The sequence below is a fragment of the Metopolophium dirhodum genome, chromosome 1, assembly GCF_019925205.1.
Source record: "Metopolophium dirhodum isolate CAU chromosome 1, ASM1992520v1, whole genome shotgun sequence".
Taxonomy (NCBI): Eukaryota; Metazoa; Arthropoda; class Insecta; order Hemiptera; family Aphididae; genus Metopolophium; species Metopolophium dirhodum.
Window position 1 is genome coordinate 79688625 of NC_083560.1, and position 20650 is coordinate 79709274.

A 20650-nucleotide genomic window follows, 5' to 3' on the forward strand; every position below is an offset into this window, starting at 1 on the left:
AGTACAATTAAATCTAAACATTCGATAATTTTTAATATTTTTATTTATAATTTAATCTATACAACTGTACAAGTAAGTTCTAGCTTAAATAAAATACAACAATTTTATTTTTCAGTGAGTAAAATTACTTTAATAGATACTTGTCAAAATGATTGAATTAAATGATTATGTTTTAGTTAGGTATGTTTCACTGGTTAGTGTATTTATAATGTAGGTACTGGTACATATACGTTATCGGTTGTCCGTCGATGTACAATCTTTGGATTTTTAAAATCTATGTTAATATTTTTTTTAATTTTCTATTAAAAAATGTGTGAATGATATACTATGAACTATACCTAATAGTTTCCTACCTACAAAATTATAAAATATTTAGGTATTATTTCAAAATATTACACATATAAAACAAATCGGTCAGCATCAATCAACTTCTGATTACTGAAATATAATATAGAATATGTACATTGTACAACAAACAAGTCTTGAAGTAATTTTACTTGCCGAAAAATTCTAAAAACGATTTGATAACCTCCTTATTTCCTAAAATAAACGTTATCACATATAAACACGTCCTTTGCCCCGATATAATATTCAATCGTTAGCGCTATAATTGTCGTTGCCCTTTGCTCGATAATCGGCTTTACCACCAGTCTTGGACAAGAGCTTGACGTGCTCGATGACCATGTCCCGGCTGACAGCTTTGCACATGTCGTAAACCGTGAGTGCTGCTACTGAGCACGCCGTCAAGCACTCCATCTCGACACCCGTTCGGTCGGTGCTGACGGCCGTGGCCGTTATGTGGACGCGGCAGCGGCGCTCGTCCAGCCGGGCGTCCACCGTCACCGAGTCCAGCCGGATCTGGTGGCACAGCGGTATCAGTTGCCACGTGGCCTTTGCCGCGCATATGCCCGCCAGCCTGGCCACGGACAGCACGTCACCCTTTTTGCACGCGTCCTCGGCAATTAGCCGGGTGGCCGTCGCGTCCAACCGGACCTGAGCCACCGCTGTGGCCGTCCTCCGAGTCTCACGTTTTCCCGAAACGTCCACCATGCGCGCGTCCCCCGACCGCCCGTCCACGTGCGTCAGGCGTGGCTGGTCGTCACCACCGCCGCTTCCGCTACCCGTACACATGTTTCTAGCGTGATGGCCGCTGATGGACGCCTTACAAACGTTTCTGGCGAGACGTCCGCCGCGGATCACGGTGACCACCGACTTTGTCCGTTCAGCGACTGTAACACGAAAATAAAACAGAAAAAAAATCTTTGATAGACACGTTTTCTATTGCCTTATAGATATAGCGGCGTCATCTGAGTTCATTTTATATAACTTGGGGATGGACAATTCCCCAGAACAGAATATGGCGGGAACGTGTGACAATTGAATGATACAGAAAATATGTGAAAACGGATTATAGTTAACGCATAATGCTAAATAGTGTGCTTCAAAATTGCTAAATTTAAATTTAAAAAAAAACACTTAAGTAGGTATAAGTATACTTACTGTTAAAAATATAAAAACAAAAAATTAGGTTTCAATCAGTGCTGGTAAAATTATTTGTTATAGGGAGAGATAAAACTGATTTTTAACATTCACTTATATTTTATAATCATTAAAAACATTATTTAGGACTATAATATTATGTCGATGTTGGTATTGATTAAAAATATAAACGAAAAATAAATTAATAAGTAATAACTATTGTACCTAAATTAATTATTCAGTTTTTTTTCTGTCAGTCCATCTATAATACTTTACTTTAGGTTATAGTTATAACTACCCGAAGAACAGCTATGATAGCCAAGCTACGGAATAAACATAATAACTATACACAATGTATACATATCAAAGTTTTAAATTAATATTTTAAACATATTTTTAATTTAGCAATAAAAGAAATAAAAAAAACCAAAAAAGTTATTCTTTATACTTTATATGATATAAATGTTTTATGTTTGGACTATATTAAAATAATAATTATATTAGTTATATGAATATTTTCTTTTAGCCTAAAGCACATTATATAAGTACAGTTACTTTCACCAAATGTTATTCTTTTTATAATCAGAAAAAAAGAATATTGTTACCTATCAAATTTTGTGAATAAAATGTGTTCATATTTTCTCAGATTTAAAAAAATTATTATTAGGTAGGTACCTATTTACATTATTTTTAACTAAATAATAATAATTATAACAACAACAATAATAAAATTAAATGACAATTACCTAAGAGTATTAGAGGTGGATTAGTTGGGGTTATACAGGCCAAATGGCTATTTTATTTAGCCTATATCGGATCTTCAAAGATAGGCTCAATGGCCACAAAGGGACTACAAAACATCAATACAGATGACATGCCAGTCCGTCTCTGAATTGAGTATAAATTAATATTGAAATATAATGAGTACATTCATGAGTAATCATTTTAGCTACTCTTAAAAATTATGTAAAAAATGTAATGATAGTTACCTATGAGTTATTTTGCCAAATCAATAAAATAATTGTGTTTCATATCAGTTCCTAATAGTGCCTTTTATAGTACCTACTGGGTACTATAGGTACCTACTACAATATGAAAAACAAATATTAACGGCATATTGTAAGCATTAGTACACTTATATTTTATTTTTTAGAGAACAACTTTAATTATAATATTTTATCCCCCCCTTCCCCGTGCCCTCTAGATTACGGCTATGTATCACTGAACAGGATCGTTGGCTGCAGAAATGTTGAAAGTTGGTTTTGAAATTTTGGTTAGGCTCAGGGTACTTTAGTTCAACGACGAGTGATAGTGATTTAAATGTTTTGATTATATTATTTTATCATAAGGACCTAGTTAAATGGTATTCATGAACAATTTGACATTATAATATTAGTTATTAGGTACCTATATGTCTGATTTCCCATATGGGCATTATATAGTTAGGTATATAATATAATATAATTTATTATGAATTGCATAAAATCCGTAAAGATCAACGCGTTTCAATCGTTGTAAAACCAATAGGTAACTATTTGATATGCCAAATAAAAAAATACCATCATTCATCCAAGTCTATATAAACAGTTATTTGGTATTTATTTTCGAACATAACAGTTTAATATAGTACGTAAGTCTTATAAATTAAAATGGTGAATAACATAATAATAATTATTAACGACAAAATGAAAATGTATATTTAAATACAAACATTAAAGTAAAATTATGTACTTAAAAATCCTATCTCTCTTCCTGTTTACCAGGAGATTGAGTACACATCTGGCTAAAACGCACCACGGTAGGTAGGTAGGTATAGGTATAATAAGGTTCTATACCTCAAATATTTGTCTTATAGTAGGCGGGTAATATAATGTTATGTGATGTAAGCGTTGTCGGATTTACTCATCCACCGATCAAAATCATTGGACGATTCGGCATACGAGGAAGATTTTCCATTCCTAAAACATTGTTATATTCAATCATTAAGCGTTATATTATTATATTTGATATTATAATATATTTTTTGTAAGGCAGCGAGTCGAGTTGTTAATCAACAATACCAAAAAACAAATTGTTAATAATTATAAATAGGTACGTTTTAAAAAGAAACCATTATTGGTAGACACATAAGACAAATATCTAGATAGGTATAAAATGGCAATAAAATTGCAACGAAAAAAAAATATGTACCAACCCATTTAAATATTTTTTATCGTTTGTATGTATGAATATAGACATAGAAATATTTGTAAAGAGATACCAGCTAAGTACTGTACTGTAACTATCGAATTCTATACACGTGTCAGTTGACTCTACAAAAAAATGTTCCATAAAAACATTTTATACTAAGCTAATATTAAATAATAATATTCATTGTTTATTTGTACCTATACTTAAATCAACAAGAATTTTTTAAAAAAATTAGTTATGAATATTAATTGATAGGTAGGTAATGCATTTTTGATTGACTCTTTGTTATATTTTTGATATACACAGTAAACTATCCACATACCTTAACTACTATATACATATTTTATGTTTTAGCCAGTGTTGTTGTTAACTATAAGATACCTATACTTCTTAGATCTTCGGAGTTTTTCGTTAGAACTTCTAGGTTGCAACGGTCGCAAAAATATCGGCATATTATGTATATTGTGCATCAGTTATAAAGAATACAATAGGTAGATAAAAATATATGAATTGACTAGTAAAACCGAATTAAGTGCTGAATTGGTAGCAAGCGATAACGGCCAGATGTCAACATCGACAGAAAATAATGACTACTGTTTGCTTAACAATATCTTCACATTATTCAACATTATCTTCTTTGACATACATGCGCCAGTGCGGCGCCGATGAATTGTGGGAGCCCGTGCAAAATTCTATGGGGCCCTATACATTTTTTTTTAGAGTAGGTTTAATAATATGCTGAAAATCTCAATATAGTTGGGAAATATTATAAAAGCAAATTTCAAAATTAAAAATATGTTTAATATTATAACAAAGATTTTACTGTCCATATATCTCTGGTATAATGCAGATGTTACAATATAACGATGACAATAACATTTCATTTTTATATTTTATATTTTGATTTCGATATATATTATATTATTGTAAAATTCTATTCAGAATTTTAAGGACATCGCACTTTTATAATAATGCTAATGAATATCGGTATAGGTATTGATATTAATATTTTAATTCATTTGTATGAAAGAGTGCATAATTAGTTATAACAATAAACCAATAGCTAAAAAGATAATCAATATTTTTAATAAGGGTAGTATTATAAATTATGACATAGGTACCTATAATTTTACTACTTTTTTCCACTATAGGTATGCATTTCTCTATTTTTTTTTTTTGGTAAGATAAAGTTAAGCATGTTATAGGCGTTGGGCATATTTGATATTACTAAAAAAAACTGTATTAAATATTTAAATCCATAACACAATATTTTAGATTCTGAGCGAAGCGATGAATGTATTGATTCTACAATGATGTGTGTTTTTTTTTTATTTTTTTTTTTATTTTTTTATTTATTTTTTTATTTTTGTGTCTGTCATCACCTTTTAGGACAGTAAAAGTGCTTGGATTTTCTTCAATAGTAACTTTTCTGATAGGAAAGTGAATCTAGTTGGTACTTTGGGGGGTCGATAAAAACAATTAATAAATTACAATAAATTTTACTAAAGTAACTAGTTTTGTGTGATGAACTGTATACTTTTTCGAGAATTATTCTAAAATGTTAAAACACACATCATTCTAAAATGTTTTTTAACGGTTTTAACCGGTATTCAAAATCGGTATCCAATATCGGTTTCAAGTCCTGCATTAAGTACTATTATACTATTATAATGAGTATTATTATAATGAGCTGGGCTTGAAACCAAAAATATTTTTTCTATTTCAATTTCGGATTCGGTTATTGGTATTTATATTTTCCGATTTTGATTTCGGTTTTGGATATCGGTTTTTATTTTTTCTGATTTCTTTTAGATTCTGAGCGAAGCGATGAATGTATTGATTCTACAATGATGTGTGTTTTTTTTTTTTATTTTTTTATTTTTTTTTTTATTTTTTTTTTTATTTTTGTGTCTGTCATCACCTTTTAGGACAGTAAAAGTGCTTGGATTTTCTTCAATAGTAACTTTTCTGATAGGAAAGTGAATCTAGTTGGTACTTTGGGGGGTCAAAAGTAAAAATTTCCCAGTAGTTTTCACAAGCGACGTGAAAAACAAAAGAAAAATTAAGGAAAAACGGGAATTTTTACGCAAAATCTGTTTTCGAGAAAATCGATTTTGGTTTTTGGTGTAACTCTAAAACAAATGACCGTAGGGACATGAAATTTTGACTGAATGTTTATATTAGCATTTTCTATACACCATAAAATTTACAAAATATTTTAACTCTTTTTGAGCTGTTTACGGCCATTGTCAGTTTTCATTTTTTTTAGTTTTTTTTTCTATAAATATCAATAAAATTTTATCTGTTGAGTAAAAAAGCTTGAAAATTTAATAGAAGGCTCCTAGGTTATTGTTTCAAAGGAAGATGAAAAAAATTAAAAATCCTTAGTCACAGTTTTTAATTATAAGCATTTAAAGTTCAAATTTTGACAAAATACGGAAAAATCACGAAAAATAGCTAATTATGTTGATGAGAATTCATAAAAATTTTCTTTTTAAATCTAAGATTTGAAAATATAATATAAGATTACTCATAAGTTTGTCTACCTTTATCAAAAAAAAAAATGTCTAGAAGAAACTTAAATTAAATTTTTATGAGCGTCTGAAATTTATATTTTTACAACATTTGATATTTACTCGATTTCTCATGTAACAATTTTCTTATTTTATTGTAATTAAAAAACGAATGACTGTAGATCCTTGAAAATTTCACTGAATGTTTATATTAGCATTTTCTATACACCATAAAATGTTGAAAATATTTTGACTCTTTTTGAGCTGTTTACGGACATTGTCAGTTTTCAATTTTTTTAGTTTTTTTTTCTATAAATATCAATAAATTTTTATTTGTTGGGTAAAAAAGCGTGAAAATTTAATATAAGGCTCCTGATATATCGTTCTAATAGCAGTTGAAAAATATTAAAAATACATAGGCACAATTTTTTTTTATAAGTTTTTAACTTTTATGGCTAAGGATTGAAAATTTAAAACAAGGCTCCACGTAAATAGGTTATATATAAATTACTTTATTCACAATAATATCATCAAATATACTTGGTAAAATCATAGGCTGACTGACCGTTTTCGCTCAGAATCGTTTTTCTTATACAATGATATTAAATCATTGAATTCAAATTTAACACCATCCATTACAGTGACCCACTTGTAACCTACCGTACAGCAGAGCGACATCAACTTATCCACCTTTTTAAAAATGATTTGCAAAATATATCAATGTGTTTTGAATGTGCGAACCGCATCACAAACGATCGTTCATACAAGTAACGATTACTTTTAGATATGATTGATTTTTGGTCGTGATGCATGTTACACCTTTTTTTTTGGTTTGTCTTCGACATAAATTATATAGATACGCCCCATTATTTCAGTAAGTACAATTTACGTCATATTGGGTAGATATATAATTCTTAAAAAATAATAATTGTGTAAAAAAAAATTTATTCCTACACAATTGAACGCGATTAATTATCATACAGCGATGGATTATAATAAAATATATTTTACAATTCATCACCGCTAAAAATTACGGAGTAGGTAAAAATTGCGTTCTCACAAGAAAAGACATATTCATTATAATAGTACCTACTACATAAATTGCGGCTCACGTGTTTTTGAAACGTACGTATAACAATTTACAAACCATGCAAAGTAGTAGAAATATTAGTTTGAGAAGTCAGGGAAAATCATGGGAAAATAAAAATTTAAAATTGCAATCAAAAAAAATTATTTGCTTAGACTTTGTCTGGTTATCATCGTACAAATGTTAACCAGTTATTTAATTACACATTTTTAATAATTCATTTTTCAAGCAATTTTGTTGCCAATCCAAAAAATCTAAAGTCTGAAATATGGGAAGGAAAATATTGATTTTTCAAAAATATTACTAGACACAGTTCACGTAAGAATAAAAACATTTAGGCCACAATTTTTTCATGAACAATTAAAAATGAGATGCAATTTACAGTGACCTGAAAATTACTGATCTACGTCCTACCTAACTTCTAGTGTTCTATATAACATAGGTAGGTAGGTACTGCACAATATAAATTATAATGATTGCGATAAATTGTATATAATTTGGATTTGGATATATTGGTGTACGAAACTAAAATAAATATAGGTACCTACCTATAACTTATAATTATTTGTAAAATTAGGTACCTACATATTAATATTTATCGTTATTCGATATCGATATTATGATATACCTATATCGTTATCCGTGGAAATTACTTACGCCTATATACAATTGTCAATAAATATTATAATCATTTATATTATTATATACTTATATAATTACCTATGTACACCGTATCTCTATACATATTTTTAGATCCTTACAAATCAACAATCATTTTGGCAACCACGCTGTATGTCTATAATAGTCTATATCACAATAAATTGTATATAGTTATATTAACATAATAATGTTCGGAAATCATCATATCATATAAATCAAAACATTTTCGAACATTTTATGATATATTAATTAAAATTGTGAAAATGTAATTTCACTATAATAGGTAGGTACAAAATGATTATTGAACATTTTATGTCATACCTACCTATACGTTGGCCAAGTGCAATTAAATCAATTTTAAAATTAGCTCGTTGCTCGTTCTTCGAGCTCAAACTACCTAACTACCCTGATAACTATTTTAGTAAATTCAAAAATATAAAATTACCAGCATGTTTCCGTTTTTTGTCTTTCACTGCATTCGATATGATGTCCAATAATTCTTCATCTGAAGCTCCTTGCCGAAGTGGATCCCTGTCCCAAAACAATATTCAAATAATTCAAATAGCGTTATGTTTTTCGTATATCAGCATTTCAATAATATTTACCATACATAAAATAGATAGGTACAGTATATGTATATTATGTCCCAAAAGTCCCGTATCACCGTATATATTTTTGTGAAACTGTGACACACCAATATACTTAAATGCAGATTTTATAAGGAATTTAATAAGGATTTCAATTTAAGGGCATACATTTCTTAGAATACTGTTGATAAAACCGTATTTAGATAATATACTGATCAGTCATGGAGATAGTAATAGGGTGATACGGAAATTTGAGAACATACTGTAAATATAAGAATATTTTACAAGATAATTTTTTAAGTATGTTGGTACTTGATACCTATGCATGTATGCTTAAGAGGATGTCAGCGCACTATTTGTTTTCTCTCTCTAGTCTACGCGCAACATAGACAAAATACATTTGCGCAAAATCATTTTTTCTATGTTTTTTTTAGTAATCTTAGAGTAAAATCACTCATTACAAAAAAGATAGAGAATAATATTTTTGAGAGAATGACATATCGATTTCTCGTATTATTGTTTTAAAACGATTTAAACATAATTTAAATTTACAACATTTTTTGTTTATTTTGAAAGTCGAATACAAAGTCAAATAACAATAAAATATAAAACCGATATGTCATTCCCTCTAAAATATTATTGTCTATCTTTTTTGTAATGAATGATTTTATTCTAAAATTACTTAAAAACATAGAAAAAACGATTCTACGCAAATGCGTTTTGTCTATATTGCGCGTGGAGAGAGAAAACAAATGGTGCGCTGACATCCTCTTAAACTATAATATTATTAATAATATGTATGGATTTAAAACTTTAAAACCTAGGTAGGTATGGTTATATTATTACTTGGGACGAAATATATGTCATTCACCAATAATAGTATTATACTTTTTTAAAAGTTAAAATGTTAATTAATTTTTCAAACATTGTATTATTATCTTAGGTACCAAATAAATAAATTCTAAACAGTCTAAACCCAAACATATTTATAATATTATATTCAGATATTCAATTGAACACTACTCTTACTTCTTAGTAGTAGTTATAGTAGGTAGGTAAGTCAAAGGAAAAGAACAAGAAACTTCTCGTTAAAATTTCAATTTAAATCCTAAATATTAACAAAACAAAATAATTCATCTGATGGACAATTAATGGGAAATAAATGGTTCTCATTTGAAAAAAAAGTTTATATCAGTAATGAAACTAATGAGTTTCATTTCTTAAATTCTATTCAATCCAAATTTCATACCCGGGGAACTAAACATAGTTTTTACAGTGTTAAGCGGAACACGTTTGAATAAAAATATATAATAAATAAATAGTATAATCGAACTCGTTGTTAAAAACGATTTGCGTTCTAAAGTCACCTCAAACTGATTTCGTTGTTTTGAAACAAGCACGCCTTTAAGTTTCCGTCGGCCATTAATCTGAGTCGATTACAACTATCGCAGTAATCATCGGTCATTGACGATATAAAGCCAATGCTGCCTGCGAATCCTGGCACCCGATACATCTATGAAACACAGCATAATTCGTTACAAAAAAAGTTATATTATTTAGGCTGCCTATAAATTATGCATATTACATATAAATATATAATATACATACTACATAGTATAATAGAAGCCGATTTATACATGACGCCACCAACCCATTTTTAAGGCTTTTGATATAGGCAATTTTAATGATATATTGAGAAAAGCTAACATTTTTAATATTTTATACATTTAAATACTAATTCAAAACAACTATTACAATATGTAGTCTCGCGCCACTGTATATCGTTGCCCTTAAAATCATTTATACAAAAAAGTGGGTTTAAATTTAAAGATAAATCATAGTGTACGAAAAACAATTTTCTGAGCGGAGACAGTCTGTCAGCCTCATTATTAAGTAAGTCTATTTTACTATACATTAATATTGCTACTATAGTAATTTATTTAAGCGGTACCTAGATTTAATGGATTTTTACAGAATACATCACATTTTTTATTTTATTAATTGTTATAATGGTATAATATGTAGGTATATCATATATGCGTCGTACTCTAGTTATTCGAAGTTAAATACCTAGCTTAAAATCAATCTAATTATTTTGAAAATTAAATTTTGTATTGTAAAATATAATAATATAGGTAATATGTTCAAGTTTGAAAGAATTACAACAAAATAACTTGAATTGTTATTCTTTGTTTCAAAATTTGAACTTTAAATGTCTACAAAAATTGTTAAGATTTTTAAATTTCAGTAAAAACAGCCTATGAGAAGAACCTTGTACTCAATTTTCAAGCCTTAGCTATAAATATGCAACATTTTACAAATTTTTAACTTCACACAATTTGCAAATTCCCCTACTATTTTGGCAAGTTTGAAAGTAGAATGCATAGTTTTCATATGTTGATTTATTGTTCAATGTTCTTACTGTAACGTATAATTCTAAAAATATAATTCGTGATGTATGTAATAGCATGTTACTTTTACGTACATTATTATATTTTATACACACAATATGACATTTTGTTAACCAATGATATCGGAAAGAAATAATTTAACCTAACTTAATAATAAAAAAATTAATAATTTGAATGGCAATATAAATATATTATAAAAATATAAACTATTATATTATATGGACTAATATCTGATTATCTTTGCTCAGAATCGTTTTTTGTATGAGTGGGGGAGGGGTGTACAGAAATCCTGAGTCAGGATTTTCCCAACAGTAAAATTAATAATATTAATTCTACACGGCACACATTATTTTATTTTCGGGGAGGGGGTTGGTTGAACCACTAACTCCCTCCCTAAATGCGCCATTGGAGCAGTTACCTACTTTCCTCCAATATTTTCAAGAGTAATGTGGCTTTTATATATTTTGATTCCCCAAAGAATCAAATAGATCCAATTTTCCATGTCAGAAACCATGCTCAAAGTAGAATATGGAAATATTTTTGATGTTTCAAAGTCTGTGTTAAAAAAAAAAAAAATAAAAAAAATACACATCATTGTAAAATTAATATTATACTATTCATCGCTTTACTCGGATTCTAAAAATGTTTAAGATTAAAAAAACATGAAAATTACCTACTGCTTATAAAACAATAATAACTTTGTTGATACTAATAATGATATCAATAAAATAAAAAACGGTACGACACATCAAAATAATATATTATTGTCTCTGTGCTGGTTTCCTATAATATTCTTAACTATTAATAAATTATGACTGTAGCTTGAGTGGTTATTTTTCGCACCACACGGTTTTTACACAAAAGCTTAGAGGTGTGTGGTGGACAGTAAATATATTAGGTAATGTATATGTTTTATTTATTAATGTATTACGTTCTTGGATTTGGTTTTATGATTCAATTAATTATTATACTTAATAAACGTTTACTTTTGAAGTAGAATTCGGCTCGTTATCAAATGGTTCAAAATTAGGATATGACTTCATGATCTCTCGGATTGCTTCTTTATAAGGTACCATTCGCTTTTCATCCCAATCGTTCATCGAAAACGGCATAAACTCGATAAACCTATAATTGATTTTCCTGTCTCTGGTCATTTCTACAAAATCACATAATTCATCGAAATTTATTCCTTTCATCAACACGCAGTTCACCTAATAACATAAATTGAATTGAATAATATTAATAATATGAACAACTACCTAAAATCGTTCAACAAGATCTACTTGTTGCTGCTATGTATTACATTTTCAAAAAAAATGTACAGAATTTAAAGCCTAAGTGTTATTGCTAACAATTTATATATGATATTATATGTATAATTTAATAGATATGTACTATCGAATAACAAAAACAAAAATCGTATAGGTACAACAAAATCTACTAATTTATACTACTTGAGAGAAATTAGAATAATTTATTTTATGCAACACTAGTTTTAGATTCTGAGCAGAGCTCATGTATTGATTTTACAATGATGTGTGTTTTTTTAAACACAAATACATAAAAAGTAGTAAAAAAAATGCTTTGATTTTCAATTTCAGTATCTTTTCCGGTGGGGAAGTGAATATAGTTGGTGCACTCGAGAGGTTAAAATTAAGAATTCCCAGTATTTTTAAAATGTCGGTGGAAAAAAATTAAGGGGAATTTTTACTCAAAATCTGTTTTTGGCAAAAACGATTATGGTTTTTGACTTAACTCAAAAAATATTGTATATTCATGAAATTTCCACTGACTATTTGTAATAGCATTTTCTATACAGCATAACATTTTTAAAATATTTTAACTCATGTTAAGCTTTTTACAGGCATATGGAATTTTCAATTGTTAATAGTTTTTTTTTTAAAATTAATGTTGGTCAAAAAACTTTAAAATGTAACTCAAGGTTTCTTATAAGTTGTTAGTGAAAATTTAAAAAAATGAGCGTTTATCAACAATAATTTTTGATGGGCGTCTGAAGTTAGAATTTTGACAAAAATCGTAAAAATCACGAACATTTTGAAATTATTTTGAGTTAGAAATTCATTAAATTATTTAAATTGTTTCCTTTTATATCTAAGATTTGAAAATTTAATATATGATTCCTCATAAGTTTGTCTACCTTTATCAATAAACAAATTTTTCTCACCATATTTTTTCAAAATTTAATTTGAATATAAAGAAATGAAAATACTAAATAGCACCACCATAATGGGTGAAACATTTCACACTAAATCAATTATGATTAACACCGTTTTTTACAATATTTTGTAGTATTTAAAAAATATAACAATAACAATAATAATAATAGTAATAACAATAATAAAAATAACATTGTTACACCAGTAAATTATGGATATGATATTTAAAATATTATCAACTGCAGACAGCCCTCCTCTTCTTAAAACGCCTAGGTTGTCCAAAATCAAGATAAAATAAAAAAAACATTATAATGTAAGTATTAATCATATACGATGCTTTATAAATTTATCGTCTCTTACACATCTCCTTAACACTCGTGGCATTATTACCGGAATAATTATAATAATCATTATACATTCAATATTCATACTGCAGTAAAGTAAAACCAGTACCTACCTACACACAATAGTTCATACTGTAACACGGAAATCATATGTATTAACATGCCTAAAGTATTTTTTTAAACGAAACATTCCCCGAATGAAATGGAACCTGTCCTACATGGAAATTAAAATATTTAATTTAAGCATTATATTAATAGGACAACTCGGACGAGTTTATAAAATACCTGTTTTAAAATATATCATTTCATATTACAAATTACAATACTTTTTGTCCACTTATTGTCGTATAGTTGGTTTTGTATTGTGTATATGCAGTGTTAATACATAAAATTACGTCTAGAACAAATAAAATCTTAAATTGAAATGAAAAAAGGTGGGCAAGTGGATGTCGCTCTGCTGTACTGTAGGTTACAAGTGGGTCACTGTATAATGGATGGTATTAAATTTGAATTCAATGATATATCATTGTATAAGAAAAACGATTCTGAGTGGAGACGATATGTCAGTCTAGGTATAAGACATATTATACACTTATCTATGGTATTAAAAAAAAAATTGACCTATAATAAATTCCAAATTAATCATATCACAATATCCATTAGGTACATATAACGCGTTATACATCAACAACAAACCGTGATACTATCATCATAATATATCGATGAAAATATTACAAATTAGAAGTTTCAAGTGCCCACGAATAATATTATACAATCACAACAAAATAACTAAAATAGTTATTCTAGGTTTTTATGTAATTTCGTCCAAATTTGAACTTAAAATGACTATACAAATAAACTGTGCTTGTGTATTTTTTAGATTTTTTGGTAACCGAATTATCTATTTACATGGAATCTTGTTTTAAATTTTCAATCCTTAGCTATAAAAACTGAACATTTTATAATTTATTAATTACAATGGTTGATAATTTTCGAGATTTTGATAAATTCTGTCCAAATTTGATCTTTAAATGCTTATAAAAAAAAACTGTGCCTATGTATTTTCAATATTTTTCAACTGCTATTGTAAAAATATATCAGGAGTCTTGTATTAAATTTTTACACTTTTTGGCCCAACAGATAAAACTTTATTGATATTTATAGAAAAAAAAACTAAAAAAATTAAAAACTGAAAATGCCCGTAAACAGCTCAAAAAGTGTCAAAATATTTTCAAAATTGTATGGTGTATAGGAAATGCTAATATAAACATTCAGTGAAATTTTCATGTATCTACAGTTATTCGTTTTTGAATTACAAGAAAATAAGGAAATCGGTACATGAGAAATCGAGTGAATATCTAATGTTGTAAAAATATGAATTTAAAACGCTCATAAAAATTTAATTTGACTTTCTTGTAGAAATTTTTTTTTTGATAAAGTTAGACAAACTTATGAGGAATCTTGTATTAGATTTTAAAATCTTAGATTTAAAAAGAAAATTTTTTATGAATTTCTAACTCAAAATAATTTGCAAATTTTCGTGATTTTTCCGTATTTTTTCAAGATTTGAACTTTAAACGTGTATAAAAAAAAACTGTGACTAAGGATTTTTAATTTTTTTCATCTGCCTTTGAAAAAATAACCTAGGAGCCTTCTATTAAATTTTCAAGCTTTTTTACCCAACAAATAAAATTTTATTGATATTTATAGAAAAAAAATTTAAAAAAACTGAAAACTGACAATGTCTGTAAACAGTTCAAAAAAAGTCAAATTATTTTCAAAATTGTATTGTGTATAGAAAATGCAAATATAAACAACCAGTGAAAATTTCATGCATCTACGGTCATTTGTTTTAGAGTTACACCAATAACCAAAATCGATTTTGTTAAAAATCGATTTTGCGTAAAAATTCCCGTTTTTCCTTAATTTTTCTTTTGTTTTTCACATCGCTTTTGAAAACTACTGGGAAATTAAAATTTTGACCTCCCCAATGCACCAACGATATTCACTTTCCCATCGAACAAGATACTGAAGTCGAAAATCGAAGCATTATTTCGACTACTTATCGTGTACACAGACACAAAAATAAAAAAAAAAATAAAAAAAAAAACAAAAAAAAAAACACACATCATTGTAAAATCAATACATTCATCGTTTCACTCAGAATCTAAAATAAAACTAGATAATTGAAGACAGTGAATAGGAAATATTAATAGACAGTAACACTTTATGATCTGCCCTACGCCGGAATTATATCGTGATAATTTTTTTTTTTTCAGGAAACAAAAGCGTATCAAATAAACCGAAATCCTATAACGTCAATGAGAAAAACTATAAAATCAATTGACATGTGAGCGAATGGCAAATGCGAGAGCCACAAATGTATCTATTTTGAGGCTGATAATTTATTATACAGGACACATCGGACGGCTGGCTGAAGAGTCTTACGACTCGACACAATATTTGGCGTCGAATTAGCGGCGTGTGGACAGTGTGGTAGACGGCACGAGACATGCGTAAAATAAACATGGAATCAATTACTTATCGAAATGCGAAGGTCGTGTACCCAAAACCTGTGTCGACGACCTCTGCGAAGTGCGAATAACATGTCAGTTATTGTTTCACCAAAATTACACGCTCTTATCAGGAAAACGTGAAAAAGGCGCAATCATTAAGGCGCAGGGTCCCAAATGGGGGGGGGGGGGACTGATACATAGACCAGATTGACAGTCCACCTAATTAGACATAAAATTTGAATTTAAACAAGATTTTTTAAAATTATTTTTATAAATCAGGACTTGCAAACGTTATAATAACGTTATATTTCACAAAAAAAACGATTGAAATTTGTAAACGTAAATGATAAACCGAAAGCGATTATCAAAAATAATTAAACACCGCAAAACAAAACATCAAATGTCACATATTCATATCTCATTCATATATTTTGAAAATTGTAAGGTGTATATAAAAAGCTAATAAAACATTCAGTGTAAATTTCATGTATCTACGGTAATTTTTTTAAGAGTTTTACAAAAAACCAAAATCGATTTTTTCAAAAACAGATTTTGCGTATAAATTCCCGATTTTCCTTAATTTTTTTTTTGTTTTTCTAGTCACTTTTCTCTACTAGATTCACTTTCCTACCAAAAAAAATACTGAAGTTGAAAATCAAAAAATTATTTTAACTACTTATCGTTTACACAGTCGACAAAAAATTTAAAAATTAAAACACACCATCGTAAAGTCAATATTGCTCCGCTCAGAATCTAAAATTAAGAGAAATTTGATTTGATTATTTAATATTTTCAAAAACCAACCTACCTATATGTGTTATGTGTGCAAACAACAATAAAATTAGTTTCAGAGATAATAATCTTTATCTGTGATAATAATACAAAAGTTTTACTAGTGCATCATTTTTTATTCAATTAATGCATCGAAAACGGCCAGCATACATACATAGGAACTAAATTATATAATTGGATGATAATTAATAATGGATGAGCAAGTATGAAAAAATTCACATGACTGCAGCATTTCTCAAATTGTATTCAATAAGTACGTAATATACAATACACTATGACTATACAGTATACAGGGTTTTATCTATTATGTCATTGCAGTGTGCGTAGGTAATTTTTTTTTCAAACGATTGTGTATCGATGAAGTACAACATCAATGAAGTACCTATATCTATTTATTTTTAGCTGAAAAATTAAAATTTCTCTGGCGTGAGTTCATAAAACCGCATTTAGATTGTAGAACAACCCTGCTGTATATTGTGTACTCTGAAACAAAAAGCTTTAATATTTTCCTAGACATGCAGATCACCAGTCGTCACATACATAGTTATGTTATTATATATAAAAATGGCGACAATCCTGAAACATTAAAATAAACTTTAGCACAACTTTAATGTGGTAGATACACTAATACACTGATACACTATCTTCTCGCACTACTATTTCTCATATATAAATTTAGGTAGGTTCTATACATGTTAACGTCAAATGATAATTATATATTAATATTATTTAACATTATTTAATTATTTCCATATACCTATTATAGTATTTCACTAAGTATCTGGAATCTACGCTGTAAATACAATGTGTATTTCGTATTATGCAAATATTAAAAATTAAAGGTAAAAGTAGGTATATATACCTGATTGATTCAAAATGTAATTTTATTCACTCCTTGAATAATACGATAACCTATCCAAATGGAAAAAATTGCTCCTATTATCTGTAGGTAGGTAATTAAAACGTATACTATAACATAGCTTAATACGAGCTAAAGGTATTACTCAAAACCACAATACTTTTATTCTTAGGTACCTATATTAAAACACGCAGTTCCTATGTGTTTGGTGCGCCGTACGCGATCTAAAAGGGTTAGGCCGTTATATGGGTCAAAGAAGACTCAATCTTATACACATATAATATAGTTTATATACACACCTTAACTGGACTGAATCCCAACTGCAATGCTAGATCGATGCCTGCCAATACTCTTTTCAACAATCGACCGTCTCTTCTAGTGATGTTTCCGTACGTATTTTGTTGCAACGTGTCTAAACTAATGTTTAGTGCGTTCAACCCAGCTCGTTGGAGGTCCACCAAATGTTTCGTTAGAGTCAATCCATTCGTGGTCATCGCAATCGTTTTGAGTTTTCTAATATCTCTGAGTGATTCTAATACAGAATACCGATTTTAATTATCGTACGTTACGAATACAATGTCTGATACCTAATAAAAGTTTTAAAAAAGCCACGGAAATTCACCATTCTAAAGTTTATAAAAAAAACGGTCTTTACACATAGTTAGGTATAAGATTCGTTAACTGTGGCCCACATCAGATCCCGATACTAATGTTTATTCGAAAAACCATATTATATATGTATATTTATAAACCACTTAATTTATTAAGAGTTAATAATATGTCCTGTTTTTTAATAGTAACCGTTTTTAAGGTGTAGGTATATTAGCTATAGTATATACGAAGTTTTGACAAAATATTATAAGGGATCTTTTTTAGATTATTTTAACTAAACAGAGTTAAATAGTTTTTATAAGTTGCAATATACATTTTAAATAAATTCACAAGTGGTCTAGTACTTACCTAGCTCTATGTCTACTCTTATTTTTTAGATTAGGAAAGTGAAAACAGCAATATTTTTATTTTTAAAACGTCTATTAAAAAGGCTTAAATATAGCATTTATTATCATTACTTAAAAACTTTGATTGAGTTATATTAACCTAATATAATCTTACCAACTATTTGAATAATATCCTTTTTTACTGTAGGTTCTCCACCTGTAATTCGAATTTTATCGACCCCTTGTTTGGCAAATAATGATACTAAACGAACTATTTCGTTATTTGAAAGTAACTTTGACTGTTCTGACAACTTTGCACCTTTAAGTGGCATACAATATTCACCTGGACAAATTTTGTTTTGGTTACATTAAAATTTAAAAGTAATACAATTATTTATTAATATTATTAAAATTATTTATATTTTTTGTACATGATGTTTTATATTTATTTTCATTTTCATATTCAAAATTAGTACAGATATTCATTCAAACTGTTAATTTTTGTATTTAATTACTAAATATATGGATGCTGGTACTTACATCTAAGATTACAACGTTCGGTCAGCGACACTCGAAGATAATTATGTTTCCTACCAAATGTGTCCGTCAAAACTTCATTAAATGATGATTTCTAAAAAAATTGTTATTCGTTTATTAGATGTTAAATACATTTATAATGTATTAAGATTTTTATAAATCAAACTTAAATCAATTTATACAAGCAACATTTATTTCGAAGAAAAATTATATTGTCTAATCATTCTGCAGATACAATCTACAATAGTTGCTAAACAAAATTTCAATGTTTTTAAGTTTAACGTTATTTGTAGTACAAATACAACCTTTTTATGAATATGCTGCCGAGTCACGTTGTCTTAAGAGTGTTATAACTTAAAAGTCAATTTTTCATCGAGTAGTATATTTTTGTAATTGATAAGAACTACGTTTATCTATAACTCTAAAAGATATGGATTATTCATGATCTTATGACAAAACTTAGTTAAGTAAGTACCTATATGATTTTGTAGTTTTGTTTTTGTCATACTTATATACATATACATATTACACAGTATATATATATACTTACATGCATATACAGAGTACCTATGTGTGTGGTTGTTCAATAATGCCACTATTGCTAAAAAACAGTTAGGTATGGACGTATGGTAGATTGCAGTACACGTACCAAATTATTTATCGCCCGCAGTAGCCACGTGTGGGACATAAAATAACAGTTAGGTACATATGGTTATTAGTTATTACTATTATTTGAAACAATTTTCGACGTTAAACATACACACATTGTATACCTGTATGGCTGTATTGCTCAAAAGTTAAATTACACCGATTTTTTTTCTTTTGTACTTACATAAATTACAACACAATTTATAACACGCTGCCCGCTGGCTAAACATTTTAAACATTAAATGGATTTTAAACATAATACATTTACGTGTTGTAAGTACGCTTTACGTTTGTAAGTAGATGCCCAGTAATAACATTGTATGACTATAAAAAATAACATATTTTTAGGTACCTACCTGCCAATCCGAATACTTACTTTTGTCGAAATCGATTTGACGGACCACTTGTTCTTACAAATCGTTCGCAGCAACATCGTGTAGAATTTACTGACAATATTTAGTAACACTGTATTGCAGAGCGCACACGTCTAGATAATTTACAGAGCACGTCTACAGAGTTCAAAGTGCTGGGCAATACTGTACAACCGGTTATCATTAAGATATTCAAATCTGGTAACTTGACATATTATGAACTTCGGTGTAGTGCTTATCGCACAAACGACTAATATGGTTTCTATTTACTTTAGAATCAATTTGTTTTTAAATGGGTTGGTACCATATTTTATTCAAAACACACACTCGTATAATTGTTGTATTTACTTACTTTCGTCTACACAAGTATCATATATTACCTATACATCTAGCCGTCTGACACCGTCAAAGACTCGGAGTACACGTAGCTGTAGTGTACTTACTAAATGACTCTATAGTTTTAAATAATTGGTTGAAAAGTATAATATGGAATATTGATATCATATTATTTAGCGAATTGTTTGATAAATAAGAATCCATC

General features: G+C 28.4%; 1 protein-coding gene across 4 annotated transcripts; it reads right to left on the reverse strand.

The window, feature by feature from the left end:
• Positions 1–25: 25 nt before the first annotated feature.
• Positions 26–20261, reverse strand: LOC132933916 (uncharacterized). 4 transcript variants are annotated; one of them, XR_009662957.1, is made up of 9 exons: positions 20115–20261; positions 19094–19184; positions 18729–18896; positions 17915–18147; positions 11914–12138; positions 9884–10029; positions 8375–8460; positions 3315–3437; positions 1098–1229 (listed from the first exon to the last, which is right to left on the reverse strand). XR_009662957.1 is itself a non-coding variant. In XM_061000188.1 (8 exons), the coding sequence occupies exons 1-8, from the start codon at positions 20169–20171 to the stop codon at positions 592–594; spliced, it is 1644 nt and encodes a 547-aa protein (XP_060856171.1). In that variant the 5' UTR covers positions 20172–20261; the 3' UTR covers positions 26–591. The 4 variants fall into 4 exon arrangements, 3 of the variants coding, with proteins under 3 accessions (XP_060856171.1, XP_060856172.1, XP_060856173.1); XM_061000188.1 differs by lacking the exon at positions 3315–3437 and having other exon boundaries at positions 26–1229; XM_061000190.1 differs by lacking the exon at positions 1098–1229 and having other exon boundaries at positions 1238–3437.
• Between the last annotated feature and the right edge of the window lie 389 nt (positions 20262–20650).